Source organism: Sturnus vulgaris, chromosome 1 (genome assembly GCF_052056855.1).
Source record: "Sturnus vulgaris isolate bStuVul1 chromosome 1, bStuVul1.hap1, whole genome shotgun sequence".
Lineage (NCBI taxonomy): Eukaryota > Metazoa > Chordata > Aves > Passeriformes > Sturnidae > Sturnus > Sturnus vulgaris.
The window spans coordinates 15,832,063-15,849,203 of NC_142243.1; the positions used below are offsets into that span (position 1 = coordinate 15,832,063).

Here is a 17,141-nt window from a genome sequence, read left to right on the forward strand (position 1 = left end):
AAAATGATAATTTGGATGTGATTCCAGGTTAAATTCATTTTCCTTATCAAATATTTTCTTTGTAACCAGAACATCTCCCCCAACAATCTTTTCTTTCTATATGGAAATGCATACTGCATGAATTCTTAGGGTGAAACTATCATGGTTTTGCAATCAGATCTTAACGGGCTGCTGCTTTATTTGAGAATGAAGGTGGCAAAACAGAATCCACCTTTTCTAGGTACTGTAGCCTTTTTCACTGAAACATTGGTCCATAGTTAGCAAAAAGACATGGACATCTTAGTAAAGAGGTGTCTTGAGGAAGAAGCTACAGTTTTCCCAGAAGCAAAGGACTAAAAATCAAGATGGATTGTAATTTACTTAGGCAAAACTTTACAAAAATTATTCAGAATTGCTAAGTACAGTTCAGGCAATGGTTTCTTTTTTGAGAGCTTCCATGTAGTGGAATGTTGTCAGCAGTCCAGAGGTGGTACCTTCAGCCATCTCATGCTAGGTATGTGGTTTTGGAATGAGATGTCAGAGAGGAGAGTCAGAAGGTAGAAAAAAAAATGTTAGGACCAGTTTTGGGGTAAGGACACAAATATATTCACTGATTATGAATAAGTGGCTTTTTGGTTTAGAAATTATAGGTTCCTTGGAACTCGTCATTAAGAATACTTTGTTAAAAATTTTCCTATCTTAACAAGCAGGTAGGCTTTTGAAAGTTGATGTTACCATTCTTTTGCATGCTGTAACAGAACAGAGTAATTTATAATTCAAACTGTCTCATGCATTCCAGCATCTTCTTGTTTCACAAACCATATATGTGGCTCTGGCACTTCAATCCGTGAAACAGATTATTCTGTGAATACCCAATCCTCTCTGAAAGGATTTGTACTTCAGACACACACAAGGTGGTCATGAAGAGCACAGGAAAAGTGTTCAGAAGGCAGAATGTCTGAACCATTTGGGGTCAAATCTTTTATATCCAAGGCTATACTGCTATTAATTTGAACCCTCTCCTCTAAAGTGACTCAGATAAATTTAATGATTTTTCACCAAATTCTAATATTTAAGCCACAGTATAGTATCGTATGTTTCTGCTGTAATTTCCTGAGGAATTGCTGAGGAAAACGTTAGGAGTTTGCCTTTGCCAAGCTTAAATTCTGGTTACATTGCTTGAACCTTTATGAACATACAGTAAATATAGATGAATATCATCTGTTTACTATTCTCAATTTCATCTTTAAAATCCAGACATAATCTAAATTTTTATTAACCCTGTCTAAATGTGCAAGCTGGGAATCAGTCCAGAAGCAAACAGAGCAAGAAGTCTGCTCTGTGTTTGTGCAGTTCCTGTGTAACAATAGAAATCCTCAGTATACGAGACAGTGTAAAAAAAACCCCAATATTTTGGGGGAGAACTAATATCTGTAAATATCTAGTAAAAATATTATGTTCATACAAACCTAGATGACCATGACCAAATGACCATGGTACCAACTTAACTTTTGTCAGTAATATGAATACAAAGGGAACTCTTAAATGCATTTACAATTAAGTAGAAGTTATTCACTCTAAGATGAAATGAAGTTCAGTGAAGAAAATATGTAATTTAAACATATACTTAAGCACTTATTTTAATGAATGAAAATTAACAAAAGTCTGTGTAAGTGCTTTATAGAATTCTGGAGTCTTACTTGTGAATTTATGAAGCATGCATGAATCTATATTTTATTATTTCCTGTTAGTGTAGTCTGTCAGAATTTGAGAAATTAGCTTTCTGGTTTTATTAGTATGTTTGGACTGAAATTTACATAACATAGTCGCAATATACTTCTTCAGAATTATGGCATTAAATGTAAATAATCATAGCTATTTACATCATCATCATCCTTTTAGAATATTGCAAGGCAGGGAGGTTCACACATTACCTGTTTTCAGTTTGGATTTCTCTGTGAGACCCCACTGGATTTCTCTGTGTAAGTGTAAGGATGTTGTTCTGAGATGACAAAATGTATAATGCTAATGGTTATAAGAATAATCAAACTTTTCTGCTAACGTGTTTTTTTCATTCTTGGAGATCTAAGTGATTTCTCTTTGATTGTTGGGCGTTGATTAAGGTTACTAGTAATAATTTTTTATTTCATATTGAGAAGTACAAGTTTTAAAGACATCAGCAGTTTGAGAACATTTGTTCTTAATATTTTCTTCCCAGAGCCTGCTCTTATTTCACCAAATCTGTTACATTCCAGCAGTAGCTTATGGGTTTGCATGTTCAGTAAGCTTCTAGTCGTGTAGCTGTAACCAGGGAGCTGGTGCAAGCTGCTCCGTGTTCAGGAGATTATGTCGCTTTAGTGACAGAATTTTCCCTTTTATTTTATAGTCTGCATACTTGGCAACTAAGAATAATCTCTGCTGATACCCATATTCCACAGACAGTGTAGCCTGCAGTTCCTTTCATATTCATGAAGTTTTATATTATCCAATATTCTAGGCAAGCAATACATTTTCCTTTTGTTCTTTATAGAAATTTACTTTTAACCTAAATCATTTTATAGAAACCTTTTCTATTGTATATTAGCATTGGGTTTGGTTCTCTAGTAATTGTCACTATATTTTTAATGATGCTCTATTGTTAATTTAAATATATGAAGTTTGGTTTTCATGTTTTCAAAACTATAAAATATGCAAGCATTAGTAGAATATTTTTTGCCTTTTCACAAATGTTTTTATTACTTAAAAGTACAATATTGTTTCAGTTTAGCTTAATATTTTTGTGCAGTCATAGTTCCCAACATAAAATGCAATTACAAATGCAGACATTGAATAGAAAATATTTATTTGCATTTCTATAAAACAGCTTCTAGGTCACAGTAAACTTAAGCCATATATGAGAGGACATTTAATAACAGGTGATGAGTGATGAAGAATGAAGATGTGTTCAGGAATGCAGCAGCAGTATCATAAAAGTGTTGGATATATTTGAAACAGTCTCATCCTTCCTCTTGGAACTGTAGGTTTTCCTTGGGTTTGAATGCTATTTAAAGCAAACTTTCTTGATATTCTATATGGGGCTGTTCAGATGGACTTTGAGGAACAGTTTAAAAAACTTTCAGATTGAAATAGTCATAAAGTGGCAAAACAAATAGCATATCACAGACTTTCAGTAGTCAGTAGTTTTACAGAGCATCTTCACCAGCACACTGCAGAGAAGTCAGCCTTACTCTGGTTTCTATCTTTTTCTCACATTTGTTCTTTTTAATTAGTATCTTTTATTTTCTGTAATGTCTAAGTTCTGGTTGAACTTCTTGTTGAGCTCTCTTAATATACAGGACAATATTACTATTTTCATTTTACCAGTGAGTTTCAGTGGCAGAAATATCAAATATTTTATTCAAGGAAACACGTTAGCATTGGAATCATATCACCTGAGTCTTTGTTATGTTTTCTGTGGAGCCTGTAAAAGTGACAAGGGACAAATCAGCCTGAAGACAGAGCTGAAAGATTTTTTTCTTTTTCAAGGAGTGAAGAAAATGAAAATTCTTAAATAATCTACCATCTGATCGTTTGCTAATGAGATCTGAATAAACTAGTTGGAGAAAAGAGGAACAAGTTACAAATGTTCTTACCAAAATCTAAAAGTGGGGATTGAATTAATAGGAAGATTTTGCAGAAAAAATACTTTTCCTAAAGATTTCACAGTTTACCATTTAAGTGGAGGTTGAGAAGCTATTCTAATGGCGTTTTGAGACAGCTGATCAGGGGCAGGGAGCTGTTGTTAATTGTAAGGTCAGCACCAAATTGGAATGGAGACCATTGATGTAGCTTCATTTGATCATTGTCCTTACTTTTTACCTTTTCCAGGAACATGGATTCTTGGTCTTGTAACAAAGCTCTTAATTTTGTAAACCATTTAGTAGTGAACAGTGAAGAATTATTCTTTATTTTTTCTCTCTTTTTGTTTTTCCATAAAATGGTTATAAAACAAACAAACAAAAAAATGCAACAAGCAAAATAATTTTCAGGTTTTGGGGCAACTTTTTTTGTTGTTTTTTCGGGTTTTTTTAATAAGGAGCATTTTAGATGAGGCCTCAGGAAACTTGTAACTCACTTCATGTGTCTGTAGTCTGTATTGCTAAAATTACTTGTGACCTTTCTTTATATGGCTGTCTATACACTTAGGCGTAGTTATGATCAAGAGAACATCCTTGTGTCATGATGGACTTTACCATAGGGCAGGCAAGATCTCCCAGGCCCTCTTGTGTAAGCTCTCTAACAGAGATTTCTATCTCTGACTGCAGTCACTTCAATGTTAGTGTTATTTAAATAATAAAATAACATAACTCAGTCTATTTCATTGTGTTTTCATTTCTCATATTTTGATCCTTTTTGTATTCCAGCCCACCTCCTACTTAATCTAGACTATACTGTACTTCTTAAAAATATCATCTGCCCTTTCTGTGGATGCTAGCTCTTCTTTGTCATAGATTTTCTGTTTACTTACTCGGATTTTGAATATTAATAGGTTGACATCATGGTATTTTCAAAGAAATTTTTCTTCACCTTTTGTGTGCATGCTTGTGTTGTAGATTGTTGTAGAAAGGTATAGGGGCTTATATCAATTAAATAACTTGGTTAACATCCTCTATAGTCCAGGTTCTTTGACAATTTGTGCTGAATGAAACTTTATGTGTGCAAAACACTAAGCCTATAACTAAGCCTTGTAGCATTTCTCTTCAGATCTGGTGCTAAAAATTAGCAGAACTGAATCTTGAACTTGCACGATACTACCTTTGAAGAAGAAATTGTAATATGATTACTTCTCAAACACCTAAACATAAATGCTATTTTAAGAATGTGAAAACATTTCACTGAAAATCTGGGATCACCAGAAGTTTAGACTTTACTGTCCTATGAAGTGTTCTGGGGAAAACAACTTTTCCAGTATTTGAAGTATAGCTTGTGTTTTACTCTACCACCAGATAGTGAAATTCGTTTTGCAGTCTTCACAGTCTTTCCTATATTTCCTTATAGAACAAAAGCGGTGTTGTAGAGATACCAGTAAAATTTAATGTAATGCAATATAAAGGATTTAGCTGAAAAGCTAAGGTAATCATTAACAGAGGAGTAAATTAGTTTTTAACATGTAGTTTAAAACAGGTTTTTGGTGCTGTTCTGCTTTTCTCCTTTGAGAGTGCTTAAAAGCGATGTGAAATTTCAAGCTTTCCCTAGAAGGCACAATAGATATCACATGGTTGATGCAATTATAAATATAGATTTAATAGCAATATTAACTTCAATTTCATAATATGGGTACTGTATTGTCTAAGATGTTTCTACTATTTTGTAATTTAACTATGAGTGCTTGGATTGACTACTAAATGTACTCAGGAAAGGTTTAATGTACTTTTTAAATGTACTATCAGCATGGAGCTAAGCACAACAGAATTGTTCAAGGAGTTAATTTTCATGAACCCTTTCAACCACCAGATGTATTTCTATCCTATGTTGTATTTGATATCTGTGTGCCATGGTGATTTAATAGACATGCATTAGATGTGGTATGAGACTCCAGCTTGCATGAATTGCCTTGTGTATATATATCAATTTATAAGATATTCAAATTGTCTAAATAATCTAAATGTATTAACAAGTTATTGCAATTATATTTTGCAGTTTGTTGTTGAAAAGGTTATGTTTTCAGTGGTAGTCTTTATTTTGCAATTTAAATAGGTACCTGATATAGTTTAAAAACATGGGAAATGTCATTCCAATGGCCTGGCTTATTAAACATATAATACACTTTTTATTCCATGCTCCAATCCTTGAATGTTTGGAAGAGACTATTTTCAAATGTTTTAAGAAGACTTATTTTCTTACTTTGAAAAAACCCTGTTCTTACTGCAGCTGGTTTTAGAAGAAGCTTTCGTCTTAGCAGAAAAGATAAAAAAACAAACAAGTCCATGTATGAGTGCAAGAAGAGTGATCAGTATGATACAGCAGATATCCCAACCTATGAAGAAGTTGCAAAATATAGACGACAACCCAATGACAAATACAGGCTTGTTGTTTTGGTTGGTAAGTTATTTTCTTTATTTTTGACCTGGTAAAACAGAGACCTGGTGATCAGCACAATGCTCACCAGAAAATCATTTAGACTGGAAGGGATCTCAGGAGTTCACCTGGTCCGGCCTCCCACTGAGTGAGATTAACACCAGCTACCGAGCAGGTTGCTGATGGCAGCAACTTTGGGAACCTCTCTTCCCTAAAGACCTATCATGTCTTCTGTCTTAGCTCACACCTCAGTAAAGTGGTGGCCTCCATTTTTTGGTGAGTGTCAGAAGGGTGCTGGTGGGTCCCCTTGAAGACATCTCTTCCCCAGGCTAGGCAAGCCCAATGCCCTCAGTCTCTCTTACAGGTCACATGGTTCAACTCCTGACTATCTTTGAGGCCCTCTGATTTCTTTGATCCAGTTTATCAACAGTATTTTAGTATAGGGCTTTTTGTGGACAGAGTATTCCTGACAAGGGTCTGACAAGTGCTGAGTGAAGGGGAAGAATCATTCCCCTCTGTCTCTGGGCCAGGCTCTTGTTGATACAGCCCAGTCTCGTTACCCTGCATTGCTGCCAGCAAGCACTGGGGCCTCATGCTTAGTTCTGCCCACCTGAACAACCCCAAGGTCCTTGTCATCCAGCCAGTCAATCCCCATCCCCAATCTGTAATGCCGAACTTTGTCCTCATCAAATTTCACTAAGTTGTGCCAGCCAATGCCTGGAGCTCTCCAGACGGAAGCCCTGCCATTGAGCAAGTCACTTGTGTCACCCATCTTGCTGTGGCCAAGTTTTGGAAGGGCCTACTTTGTGTTATTGGTATGGATGTGAAACAGATCATGTCCCAGGAAATTCCCCTTATAATGAGTTGTAGAGCACAGACCAGTTACCTCTTCCCTTTGAACATGCTCCAGTTTTTTACCTGTCTAGAATTCCACCTTTCTAGACAGGATGTCCCAACTTGCATATAAGGATGCTTTAGGAGATTGTGTTTAAAGCTTTCCTAAACCATGGGGAGCTGACATTAAAATACAGCTACCATGCTTACAAATCTGAACACAGCAGTCAAGCTGTACTAAAACTCAAAAGAATTATATTGATATTCCATGCTTTAAGATCAATCAATATATCTATGTGGAAAAAAAAAAAAAAAAGAAAAAACAGGATAAATGCCTAGGTCAATGAAGAAAGACAATAAAAGTGGAAAGAAACAAAACCACCTGCTGCCTTAGAAAAAGTAAATGGACAAATAGTAAGAAAGGTGGATGCAAGGTGGACCTCTGTAGGCCAAGGATGAATGTAAGCATAGCTGTGGAAGACTTAACATATTATCTGTAGTCAGCTTTCTGTTCTTCTATAATCTGTCACTGCCATGGCTTCCTCATAGCATTTATTATATAATCAAAATGCATTGCTCCAGTCTCCTGAAAAGAGAGAAAGTGCATTATCTTAAGTTTTTCAAAGGTAACAAGTAGAGTACCAATGAGTAATGAGTAACCATCTCTATGAGTGAGTAATGTCTCATTGATTATTGTTTCCTTGGCAGTAACACACAGGCTGATGCTTCATTAGTAGAATTTCCTCCATTCTGAAAGCAGCAGAGCAGAGAAATATGACCCTCTGTCAGGGACTGTTAGGAACTGTTGAGTAGCTGTGTTTTTATATCGCTCATATCCAAGGGAACATTAAATTGAGTTTTTAATAAACAGTTTTGTCACTCTCCAGCACTAAAATTCAGCCACCTACTAGTGTGATCACTGTGAGATTGTGGGTTATATACAACAAGTAATAACATGGTTGAGTTGATTTTACAGTTACATCAACAGAGTGTAGTGCAAAAGTGTGATAAGTAGACTTTTTATAACAAATTGCATATGTCTGATCTAAGAAATGCCTAGAGATTCCATTTGATTTTTATTGTAATAAATCAAATGAAGAAAGAGTGCTTTTTCAGTAACAAAAGCAATTCAGAAATTTATTGCGGACTTCAGTAATTCTAATGTTTTTTTCTCTGGATATTAAGAGCAGCTTAAGTCTGGCCAATACCATAAAAATGTCTTGGGCAAAATGTGGAAAAACTAGCAGAGCTAAGCAATACAGGTATAGTAGAAGCGAACACATTTTAAAAGCTTTTTGTGTGCCAGTAGCAGTGTTCCATATAATACATCGAATATAATTTGTACAGTAGTACCAGGAAAGAAAGGGACATATAATTAATTTATAGCTGTAATTGGTGGAGGCACTAGATGTCTGTTGTGTTATGCTAGCCTAAATATATAATTTGCTGTTTAAAAGGGGACATTCAGGTTTGGTTTTGCCTTTTTTGGGGGGAGGGAGTTTGAAAATTTTGAAACATATTTCGCTTCATTTTGAATTGGTCTCGTCTAATTTAAAGAACATGAATTGCACACACAGTAATCTCAGTGCCCTGTTGTGTGATACACACTACTCTCAGGTTCAGCTCAGTGTACCAGTTTGTCAAGATTTTACCTCGTCTGCAAATGTAAGTTCATTAATAAAGCCCTGCAAAACCTTGGGGCTAAAATAGCATCTTCTGAAGCAGTAATGATACAAACACTTCCGTGTGCTTTTAATGTTAGGATTGTGATGAGTCTGCTAAAATCAAAATTATCCAGTATTGTGTCATCAGTATGTTTTTAGTAGCTTAGTGTTCCCAAACTGCCAAGAAATCCTTAAAGTCTTCCCTAACAAATATTGCCTGCATCCTTAATGTTGCATACCTCGCAGTCCTATCAGACGAAGATAGAATATTTTAATATGACATGTATTTAGACACTAGAATTTTCACTTATATTAATGAGGGAAAGTCCTGCTCACAAAGCCTTCTGCTGTAGTTAATTTTAAGAGCCAGAGTAGCATAAATTTTATTTCCTAGGAGATAGAATGAATGTGCTACGTGCAATAACTTTATCTGGCATAGTTTCAGCTGAGTCAGAGCTTTCTGAAGGGGCAGGATAGAGTGAAGTTGACAGTAACAAACCATGAGCACTTATCCCCCAGAACACACACTGTTCTGTGCATGCAGTGTGATCACCAGAGGTATGCAGAGCCTTTCAGGTGCTGTGGTCACCCATGGTGATGCCTCTGTCCAAAGAGGGCAGTGGTGGAAGCAAGGACGAGAGGTGTGTAACCATAAAGGAGAAGTTGTTATTGGTGTCTGACATGATCAGAAAAACCTCTGTCTCTGATTGAGAGAGAGTATTTCTGTCAGTATTTCCCACAAAAATGTGCTTCAGGTCGCTACTGAGAAGAAAAGGAATTTGGGACTGGAAAAGCTCTCTATTTGTTGTATTGCTTAGATTTTTTTTTTTTAATCCATCATCTCTGGTTTTATAATGAAGAAGTTATGATGAGGCCAGGTCTATTTCAGAGCAAAGCCTGAATAGCCTACCATGGCCATGCTACTTCCAGTAAACTAACTGGACAATGAATAAAGAGACCTATAATCGCTATCTACATTAAAACTTCCTGGTTGAAGGCAGCAAGGTTCAGGAACAAATACATAGGATATAACATAGTGCCTACCATGGCCATGAGAACACCAGTATGAACTCACTGATCGTACTTCATTGAACAGCAGATCTTGAAGTACACTCCCACTGCTTGTTAAAATGTACTAAAACACAAAATAATGAGGTTCTCCTTTCTTACCTCACTGAGCTGCAGTCAGACATGCATGTGCAGTCAGTGCATTATAGTGTACTGGGAACTGAACCACAAAGCCTCTTTCAAGGCAGGTCTCCTGGGTTCTTGTGATCTCCTACTGGGTTCTTGTGAGCAGGGATATTGTCATCTAACTCACAAAATCTGTTCTTAAAGACTACTTTCCTTTTCTTTTGAAAAGACTACTAGGAGTTCATTATATGTCTATGGGTGAAGAATGGCTTGTTGGCTTAACCCTCAAAGACCTAAACTTACAGTTTTTTCAGTTTTCTTCAGGCATTTCAAAATTGCAAGTGCAAGTTTTAATGATTGGTAGTTTAATTCTGCAGATGTCTCTCAATAAAGTGAGGTAGGCACTGCAGTCCACTTGTGCTGGATTTGACCATTAACATGATTTAACATGCAACAGCAAACAACACAAATGTTCCTTTAAAAAAGTAAGCAAAGCATCTCTAAATCTGTCAGCATAACTGTAAATATTGCTGCCTGGGGTGATTTTATGGTAAATCAAAACTACACTACAGCCATGGCTCCTGCATACCTTATATTTGACTATAAGAGTCAGGATTATCCTTTTAAATCCTGACACTTTATTCTCTTTTTGAGTTCAAATTGTGTTCTAATAGCTATTAGAAACTGGCATCTTTCTCTGCTGCATCAAAATGAAAAGAATATTTAGAAGGGAACTGTATATTACATTTGGGAGAGGTAGTATAAAAATCCACATAATGGATGGCTTTGCTGAGCCGGAATCAGCCTTCAGTGTCCATAAGCTGCAGTTATGAGAACTCTGTGAAGACAGCACTGAAAAAGAAGAATCTACACCTTTCAGTAGTTCAATTTAAAGATGATCTTAAAATATTAATCTGGAAGGGGAGACTGTAGTAGTGACGCTGTGGTCTGGAAACAGAGTTAAGCTGTGTTTCCAAAGCATGTGTTGCAGGAAGTGAAGCCTGGACTCTTTATATATATAAATAGAGCTAAAAGCACACTGTTGATTTGACAGCATGTAGAATAAGGAAATAATATTTGTGTGGATTTGATGGGAAAGAATTTTGCTTAAAAGTAATAGAGTGGTTTTTATAAACTGAATTCCATTTGCTTTGGTTTACTTTGCTAGGATATATTAAGAGTTTTAATTACTTTTCCTATTAAAGTCCATAAATAGCTAAACTATTATAAAAAGGAAAAATATTAAATTATAACAAAAATAATGCCATTATCTACATAACACATTGCTGTCCTCTGCAGACATGCACCAGTAGAGGCTGCTGTACACCATATTAAATAAACATTTATACATACTGATAGATTAATTTACAGGAAGGTCAGAGATGGAACTCGAAATGTAGTTCTGTGTTTAACTGATGTGAACACATAGAAACTTTAAATGTAGAAGTGCTAAGATTTTACAGCAGGACCATAGTCTGGGGGTAGCAGTAAAGTGGCAAGCACTTCCTTTTCATCATGATATGTTTCAACTCCAGACAGGGTGTATGGTCATTTTTACAGATAGGCACCTGAAGGTACTGAAGCATCAGTCTGTTTTTGGACTCTGACTAGTAAGTAGCAGTTACAACACTATTTTATTGAAATGTTTATTAGGTTTTGTAGGTAAAATGTTTAAAGTGTCTTTGTTAAGAAGCACTTCATGTATAAATGTGTCACTTTTACTAGATGTGCAAGAATTTTCCTTAAAACCGCAGGTATTATCATTGCATTATTTGGGATATGGTTCCAATGACTCATTCTCCTTTGCCTTCTGCTGTTGACCTGGCTCTGTAGAAGTGAAGGCTCTCCACTGTCAGAAACGTAAGAACATGCAGAGCTGAGTTCCCTTTGCTGCTCACACAGCGCAATGGCCCTGTCACCAAAGTGGGCAGGCTGGCTGGAGCCCTGCATGAAGGGCTCCTGGGGACAGGCAGCGAGTGCCTGTGGAGCCTTTGAGACCTCACAGGACAGAGTGCCCTCGCAGAGACCTAAGGCACAGCTGGCAAACAGCTGAGAATTAGGGGCAGCTTGAAAGCCAAGAGGAACATCTTGCTCAGTAGCTTCTAGTACAGCACTACTCAAGTGGAGGTGGAGGCGACGGGTCAAAAAAATTCCGTGCAGTCTTTGTCTCTTCCTGCCATCCTCTTTCCAAGAGTGGTCTCTGGCAGTCGCACGAAGAAGGAAACATTTGCTTTGGACCTGTTCAGACAGCAGGCAGGAGACAAGCACAGTTTAAAAGAAAATCAACAACAAAGAAAGAAACTCAAACATCCCAAATGGGTTGTGACCTGGCAAGTGCTACCCTTCCTTCCTCTCTCCATGCAATGCCACCCTCACGCTGTCAAAAGGTGGATGGTGACAGCTACAGGCAGCCAGGAGCTGGGCAGTGTTCCTGCCTGCAGCAGGGGCTGGAAGGAGCAGTGCTTCCAGGGCATGAGAAGGTGGAAGCAATTGTCCCCAGGGGCATCTGGTGCAGGCAAGGGATGCAGCAGCAGGAGGGAGTGAGGTCCTGCTGACACATACAGAGTGCAGAGGCTTTGGGGGCACTTTGAACATGCCAGCTGGGGTCCTCTAATCTGCAGGTTGGGGGTATTCTGGCAAAATAGACAGCCAAACCAGTTTTTATTCTGGAAAGATGCAGGTTAGGATGCAGGCATTTGTAGTAGGGCTGAGATGGAGGTGGGTGCACACTGAGGGTAGTTCCTACCGAAAAGAAAGTCAACTTTGCTGGCAACTTTTTTTACTGATATTTCCTCAGTAATAAAGTCAGAACAGAGTAAATGCCAACTGCATCCCCTGAAATTTGTCAGCTCTTTATATTCTAGGAGAGGCAGGAACCATGGGCATTTCCAAATCACTGGTTAAAAGGCAGTAATGTCACACCCATAGGCTATGTAGCCTTACTTTGGAACATACTTACACCTGAATACAAGAGACAATTGGCTTTGGGAAACAAGACAACTTTTTTCTTTCAGGTCCTGTAGGGGTTGGACTGAATGAACTTAAACGGAAGTTGCTAATCAGTGATACCCAGCACTACGGGGTAACAGTGCCACGTAAGTAAAAATGCACTTCTGTTCTCTAATGATATACTTGCATTATTGGCCTTTATTATTGCATTAACTTCAAGGCACTTTCAAATTTGGGTCTCTAAATGCATGCTTGGCATCCAAATTACTTTTCTAATTTTTAAAAGTGCTGCTGCAGTTCTGTATTAAATAGTGTTGATTAAACTGATAGAGCTTTTTGGCTCAGAGGCATTGCAGTACACTGTCAGTACAAGTTTAGCATAATTGATATCAGTGAGGTTTAGTAAATGAAACTCAGCTGAAGAACACCCTGGATTTGGCTGCAAAGCAGTGAAATGTACTCTGTTACCAATGCTTGCATTCAGCAAACTGGCCTTTATCTGTTAGGCTGAAAAAGGAAGATTGATGATAAACAGTTTAATCCAGTGAATAAATTAATGAAATCGCTTTGATTAGCTTTAAAATAGTTGATTTGGGGATGTTTTATCCTCTTTCTCTCTCTGACGAAGTAGTGTGATTTTTATAAAATTGAGTAAAATGATGTTTTATTAACTTCTACAATACTTTACTGGGTTTTCTTTAATACGGAGAGCTCAACAGTTTTAGACTTTGATTTCTTGGTTTGCTTTCTACTTTTACCTTCTATAGGAATCCTTCAAAAATATGGCTCCAACATTCTGAATTTGGGAGATTCTGTCACAGGTTTTTTGCAAGTGCAGATATTCTGTGAAGTGTATATGTATTAATGAATTTGCTAAGTAGAAAAATTAGTGCATTTAGTTTGGCAAGTAATTTCTTTTGCATATATTTGCTTCAGCTGGGTATTGAAAACAACAACAACAAAAAAGCTAGATGTTCCCAAAATATTTAACACATTGAAGCATATGCAATCATTTGCCAAAAAATATTTCTCTAAAAGTTTCTCTAAAAGTATTCATCAAGCTGCCTTCTCTCTTTTCTCTTCCAAATTTGTGGTTATAAGTTAAAACAAACATGTAAAGGAATCCCTCTCCCTGAAATTCAGTAAGTAAGGACTTGGAGAGAGAACTGGGGTTCCTGTCTTGGAAATGTTCCCACTGTGTCAGCCTAAGAAGAAAAGTGATATATCAAGTGGCATTTAAGACTGTGTTGCTGCAAGCAGGTTTTGTATGTCCATATGTGATGAAGAATACATGATGCTGTAGTATTCAACTTGTTCGAAATAGGATGTTTTAATGGGTTCATTGATCATGAGTGACAGCCCCACAAATAAGTTTCAATTATAAGCAAAACCCTTATGCCTACTTGGGGGAAAGTAAGAAGTGCAAATAATACAAGACTACTGAAAAAAAACAGAATTCTGTTTTGATCACCAGATAAAGAAAAGCACTAAAACTTCAAGTTCACACCCTATTTTTTTTATTACCATGCTTCACATACCATAGCTACAAGAGTTGTTAATGAACATTACATTTTATAAATCAGAATGGTGTGCTTTCTTTCCCTTTATGGTCTCATATGCTAATAAGTTTAGCAAGAGGCAAGACTGGGGTAATTGTTATGGACTGCTGTTCCTTTTATTTTTCAGCTGTCCTCATTTTATTGGATTTTTTCCGCTAGTTAATAAAAAATGATAACTGATATTTGTCCAATAGTTTTTTTTCCTGCTTTTCCTGCATGCATTTAAAACTCAATCCTGTCATGTGCTTGTGTGCTGCCTACCAGATCCAGAGCAGCCTTATGTGCTTCAGAAGTGAGGGAAGTGCTATGCTTAGTATTGCACAAAGAGTTTGTGCTTTTCCATTTTTCCTGAACTGGTTTGAATTATATTGTTCTGTGCATATTTTCCTTTTTTTTCTTTTTTTTTTTGTGATGAAACTGCAGACACTACCCGCCCAAGGAGAAGCCAAGAAAGTGATGGTGTCGAATACATTTTCATTTCCAAGCACTTGTTTGAGACAGATGTACAGAATAACAAGTATGTTGAAGAGACTTTTAACTAGAACTGCAGTTAAAACAATGGTTTATTATAAAATGGGGCTGGTTGTTATTTTAGATAATAAGTCAAAGTGGATATAAATTGCAGAGATTTGAAGATGTGTTAAAATTACATTTTGTTATATAAGCAGCTGGGGAAAAACACAGAGTAAAAAAAAAAAAGCAGTATGTGCAAACACAACAGTTTCTAAGCTTATAAGTAGTTTCAGTACCTCAGCTCCTCAAGGAGACACTGAAATCGTAGGTGCTTGGGATGGAATTCTTTTAATAGAGCATCTTCTGTCATAGCAGTAAAGCATTGCGGCTCTAGGGAAGGGGGGCTATGGAAGTGCTGCAGACGTGCCTGAGTCAATGTTTGCATAGTTCTGCTCTCTTTCAGGCCAGGCACTTCCTCTGCTTTTGAATTTAGGGATCTACAGTGAAGCCCCTGCCTGTACACCCTCCAGAAAGTAGACTAAAATGAAGAGACAATGGTAGCATCGTGCTCTCCAGCAGCCTGTAAAATTCTGTAGCTAGAAATTCTGTCCCAGTTTCAGAGGGCAAAAGTGTATTAGACACAAAGCTGTGGGTTTTATTGAAACTTCAAACTGTGCTTTGCTTTTCTGGCAAATAGCGCTTATACTTTTATAGCAAATAACCAGCCGCCTTGGTTCCACCAGCACCGTCATCACTCCTCCTCTTCTGAGACAGAGAATTTGGATATTCTGTAGTGTGCAATGAAATTTCAGTAGTTTCTATTGTTTAGCTTATCCACTGTTTTATTGCATTGCATTAGTTCAGAAAAAGAGGTGATGGAAAACATTAGTGGGCTGTTGGACTACAGTGCTTTTTTTCTCTTTAACTGTAATACAAGCAGGTGTTACTGATTTGAAAGCAGTAAAGTAGAAGATTTCTTAAAATTGACATGCTGAAGTACTTGACAGCATTTCCTTTATAAAACACAGTAGAACTCTCATGTAAAGTAAAATATTTTTGCTCCTGAATTAAATCTTATAAAACAAACTAGTAAGTTTTTTTTCTGGAGAAAATGAAAATTATTCCAGTTGTTTTCACCTTCTGCCACAGGTTTATCGAGTATGGCGAGTACAAGAACAACTACTATGGTACAAGTTTAGACTCTGTTCGATCAGTTCTAGCTAAAAACAAAGTTTGTTTGTTGGATGTGCAACCTCATGTAAGTAAGCATGTCTTCTGAACTCTTGTACTTCCCCATATTGCATTTTGGAAGTCCGGCAAAAAAATATTTCTAAAAAGGTGTACTTTATCCCACACTGAACAACTGTTGAGTGGATTTGCTGGCTACCTTTATCTCAGCAAGGCTCTCTGAAAAGAGATAAATATACAGCCAGTAAATAAGGGAATTGGAAGCCTGCAGCATAATACCAAAGATTTAATTACAGAATGCTCCTATATTTCCATTTATCTTTCTGTTAGTTTGGGCAAGAGATTGTCTCTGAAACTTTAATTGCAGAATAGTTTTGCGTTATCACTGAGTCCAGCAACTCTATCTCACGTTTCACTAGACTGTTCATGCCAGGGTTTCCATGCAGGGTGGACATGAGTCAAGGAATGCACTAAATGTGATGTTGGCTGGATAATTGTTAAGAATATTCCTCTCTAAACCATTTTTTCTTGCACTGACCTTGTCTTTCAACCCCACTGTACAGCTCCATTGGGAATTTTTTGCTCCCAATAATCACAGTGCTTCTAGGAGCTGGACTAGTTTGTTTAAAGCAAGCCAAAGCATCTCTTCTCCTTCTCCAAGGGTGGCCAATGTATGGCTTGTGAGCCCTGGCAGTTTGTGCACAGCTCCCAGGGCAGTTTTGGATGTGGGGCTGTGCCCTGGGAGCAGGGCAGGGGTTGCACTGGCAGAGGAGTGGTGGCCAGGGAAGCCATAGCCTGTGCCAGGGGAAGAGGAGAGCTGATGAGACCATTGCCTGTCCCGCACAGCCCTGTGTTCCTGAAAAGCACTAAGTTTGCTTGGGGACCCAAGCTTGTGAATCATTCTGGGATCCCCCTGTCCCACATGGGATGTTCCTGTGGACCGTGGCAGTGTGGAGAGGATAGAAAGCTTCTGACCATCTACCCTGTGCTGCAACTGAATCGTAGACCTGCCTCTAACACCACACATAGCTCACTCAGGAAAAGTGAACAGCAGAGAGTTGTGTGGTGGGCACGCAGTACTGAAGAGAAAAATCATTTCCCTTTTGTGAACAAGTGTCACAGACACCTCTTTCTGCTAATTTTCATGGGTACAAAAAGATGTGGTTGCATTCTTGTTAAAATGGGTCGAACTTTTCCTCCTCCCCTGATTACCTGCTGTTCCCCTCCATTCTCTCATGGCCAGTGGCACCAGTGTGCACAACTCAAGCTTTGCCAGACTTCATGGGGTTTACCAGCAGCCGTGTGGAAATCAAGACCAGTGGTC

The 17,141-nt window shown here is 37.6% G+C and overlaps 1 protein-coding gene across 4 annotated transcripts in view; it reads left to right on the forward strand.

The window, feature by feature from the left end:
• MPP7 (MAGUK p55 scaffold protein 7) overlaps nt 1–17,141 on the forward strand; it is a 148,500-nt gene that overhangs the window by 126,430 nt on the left and 4,929 nt on the right. For all 4 annotated transcript variants that reach the window (XM_088160108.1, XM_088160121.1, XM_088160116.1 and 1 more), the window contains 4 exons: nt 5,890–6,060; nt 12,683–12,763; nt 14,600–14,693; nt 15,779–15,887. In XM_088160108.1, coding sequence (XP_088016234.1) covers nt 5,890–6,060; nt 12,683–12,763; nt 14,600–14,693; nt 15,779–15,887 — 455 coding nt within the window. The remainder of the gene's footprint in view (nt 1–5,889; nt 6,061–12,682; nt 12,764–14,599; nt 14,694–15,778; nt 15,888–17,141) is intronic.